The 3,287-nt window shown below is 64.2% G+C and overlaps 1 protein-coding gene across 1 annotated transcript in view; it reads right to left on the bottom strand.

Annotated features, from left to right (window-relative positions):
• CHD5 (chromodomain helicase DNA binding protein 5) overlaps positions 1–1,318 on the bottom strand; it is a 54,210-nt gene extending 52,892 nt beyond the window's left edge. The window contains exons 1-2 of the mRNA XM_024756124.1: positions 1,302–1,318; positions 204–322 (exon numbers count right to left, since the gene is read on the bottom strand). Coding sequence (XP_024611892.1) covers positions 204–322; positions 1,302–1,318 — 136 coding nt within the window. The remainder of the gene's footprint in view (positions 1–203; positions 323–1,301) is intronic.
• Between the last annotated feature and the right edge of the window lie 1,969 nt (positions 1,319–3,287).

Raw genomic sequence — 3,287 nt, 5'->3', positions numbered from 1 at the left:
CAACTAGAGAGAGCCCGCGAGCAGCAACGAAGACCCAACACAGCCAAAATTAAATAAATAAAATAAAATAGATTTTAAAAATTAAAAAAAAAAAAAACAAATGACCAAGTAAAGGCCTTGTGGACATGGCTCCCCAGGGAGAAAGCAGCCCCACGGAGTCACAAAGCCATCTCCAGCTGGCCCAGGGAGGGGTCGAGGCCCACCTCCGCCCTCCAGAGGGCCACGGCGTGGCCAGGAGAGAGCCTGTGAGTGCAGGATGACAGGGACGTACAGGTCACATCCCCCTAGGACCACTTGGTGCCTTGGAGCAAGCACCCGGGAGCTTGGAGGAGAGACCAGCACGGAGGATGCCAGGGCTCCCCTTAATGGGGATTCGAGGACCACACTGCCCCCCCCCCCGCCTGGTCCCCTCCCGCTCCTGCCAGGCCCACTCCCCGTCACATGTACCCGGACACACACAGCAGGATGCCAAACACACTCCGCTGGGCGCTCGGGACGATGTTACGGTCCACAGAGAGGTGGGTTTTCTAGAAACTGCCCGCCTTTCCTGAATCCTCATTCCTTCACGCACTGGAAAGACTGGGGGGAGCAGGCGGATGTGTCACGTGGGGATCTTAGAAGAAGCTGCAGGCTACATGCTTCTTGCTGCCCCCAAAGGAAGCCCGTGGCTGGGGCCTAACTCCCACCCAGGAAGTCAGGGGTGAGAAAGGGCACGGAGCCCTGGGTTCCTGGGACCGGACGTGGGCCCCAGGGCTGGGGGTGCGGAGAGCGGGAGGGCCCTCTTGGGGGCAGACGGCAGCAAAAAGACACCGCAGGAACAAGCCACCCAGACTAGAGCTATGCATCTGCCTGCCCGGGATGAAGGAAGCTTCCAGTAGGCACAGGCACAACCTCCAAAGAGTCCACAAAAGGGGTCCACAAGCCAGCCAGCCTCCACACCAGCGGCTTACCCCCCATCCCACGCCCTTCACTGCCCATGTGCACGGGGGAGGGTGGGGGGCGGGAGTGAAGGGCAGGGAGAAGTGCCACGGGGGTGGGGGGACACGACAGGGAGTCTCACTCGGTCTGGGGTCTGCCTTGAGCGGGACCCCCCTGTGGCGCTGCCACCCTGGGAGACCCTTAGAAGGGCAGAAAGTCCCAGGGCCACGCAGGGGACTTTCATATGGGAAATGGGCAGAGTGTCCTCACTGAATCAGGTTTAAATGATAGGCACCCCCCAACCCCGCCCAGGAAGTCTAAAAATTTTAGAGTAAAACATCCTGGCTGTTGAACGCGCCAGACCCACAGATGCCTGGACACACCCTGGGCGCTCCAACATCGCCCATCCTCCAGAGGGGTCCACCCCAGGGCCTGGGACCCTGCCCCCTAGAGTCCCCAGAGGGGAGGGGGAAGGCGCCCATCACCACACTCTGGGTGCAGCTAAAGGGCGCTGGTGACGCTGGTGGCCCAGTGAATGCCCCTCCCGCCCACACCTGGAGGGCCAGTTCCCACATGTACCACCCCCCTACCCAGGGAAGGCGGGGGCTGCACCCTCTGTCTCAGCATCCCTCTGCCCCAGGGCCCTCCTCCAGGGCTGCCAGGGGGCCTGTGGCCCTGCCCCCCAGGAAGCAAGTGCTAGCCCTGTCTTGTCCGGCGCCCCCAGGAGTCCACGGGGACAGGGCATGCCCAAGTCTCAGTCCCCTCCCCATCCTGCCAGGCAAACACAGACATGGAGAGAGACCAACTCCAGGCAGGTGAGGGAGCTGCCGTGCAGGTGACACGAGGGTGGCCTGAGCGTTGGCCTTCCCCGGGAAGCCAGCTCAGCAGTCCTGAACGGCAGACAGGGGCACTGCTGAGGACAGGACCACGTGGTGGGCACAGATGCTGTGGCCCTGGCCAGGGCTACGGCCCACAGGGCGGGCAGCGAGGGCAGGCCCAAAGCTGGGTTTAACGTGGGCAGGCTTTGAGGGGAGCCAGGCTAGGGCAGCAGGACCCGAGCCCGTCCTGGTCCCTGAGCCCTGGCACGGGAGAAGCAAGGATTTCGGGGCCAGTTGGAAACGTTCATAGGGACCCCCAGTCATCCTGGAGTGGAGGGCTCTGGGGACAGTGACATGGCTGGCGGGGAGCCAGGCTGTCGATGAGATGCCCGTCCACGCCTGCCCACTCTCCCAACGGCCTCCACCTCCCCCGGAGCTGCAAAGAGACCGCCTGGGAAAGCCACCCCCGCACCCTGGCTGTGCCCAGCTCGGTTATGTAACGGGCTCAGCTGATGCAATCGGGAGGGGGCCTCTCTCTCCCGCCTCCTGCTACCTCCCACGTCCCCTGTCCCCTCAGCAGCGCAGTCCCCAGACTGGGAAGGCCAGCCCAGCACACTGTCACAGACTGACCGGCCAGCAGCACAGACCATGGATGCACAGGAGGCCGCGAGAGGTTCTAGAAGGAAGCCTGGGATCTCCCGTGGGCTGCGCCCCACCCTGCCTGGAAAGGAGGTAGGGGCACCTCTAGCCCTAACCCACGCCCAGGACAGGGCTCGGAGGAGAAGTCCTCAGGCCCTCTGCCCTCGGACAGACCCCTCCTCCACTCCCAGAAGACCTCACGGCCCAGGGCCATCTGTCTGGTTAAATCCCTCCTCCAGGGCCCTTCCAGAGCTGGCACACGACCACGGGGACCCCACCCTGCCCACCCCCATCTTCCTCCCCCGCACGTCTTCTGGTGGCCCTGAGGACGCCCAGGGCTGACCTCCTGTGACGCTGCTCCCCGACACCCCCATGATTCCCACTCAGCCCTGCCCCCCTCCTCCCTCTTCTGCAACCAGCCCTGAGCTTCTTCTAAAACCAGACCTGGAGAGTCACAGCCAAGCAATCCTTCCCAGTGCCCATCGGCCCCTCCCGGATCCCAGCCCTGTGCCTCGTCAGGGTACCCAGCCACCAGTAAGGCGGGAGCCCCCCCCGCCCTGGGGGAGGGTCCTGAGGGGAAGCGGCCTCAAGACTCCTTGTCTGCCAGCTCCCTGCTGCCCCCCAGCCCTTCCAGGCAGGCGGCCTTGCCCTCACGCACCAGCCCTGCCCCTCCAGGGCCCGAGGCTCCATCGACCCCCAGAGGGGCTATAATTAGGACCCATTAGCCCTGATCTGTCTCCCAGGTCTGGGGCAGGGCCGGGGGAGACTGCTTCAGAGATGAGACGGGGGACAAGGCGGGGGACAGCAAAGAGAGGCACCTGCACCTCCTGCTGCTTTCCCCCAGCCCCTCACCAGGGGCTGCACACACTCTGGCTTAGCCCTGCGGGACCCCCAGGCTGCTCTGCAGGCTGC

This window comes from Neophocaena asiaeorientalis, unplaced genomic scaffold, assembly GCF_003031525.2.
Source record: "Neophocaena asiaeorientalis asiaeorientalis breed wild unplaced genomic scaffold, Neophocaena_asiaeorientalis_V1.1 scaffold1247, whole genome shotgun sequence".
In the NCBI taxonomy this organism is placed as follows: Eukaryota; Metazoa; Chordata; class Mammalia; order Artiodactyla; family Phocoenidae; genus Neophocaena; species Neophocaena asiaeorientalis.
The sequence above is the reverse complement of the archived record's forward strand: the minus strand, read 5'-3'. Positions and strand labels throughout refer to the sequence as shown.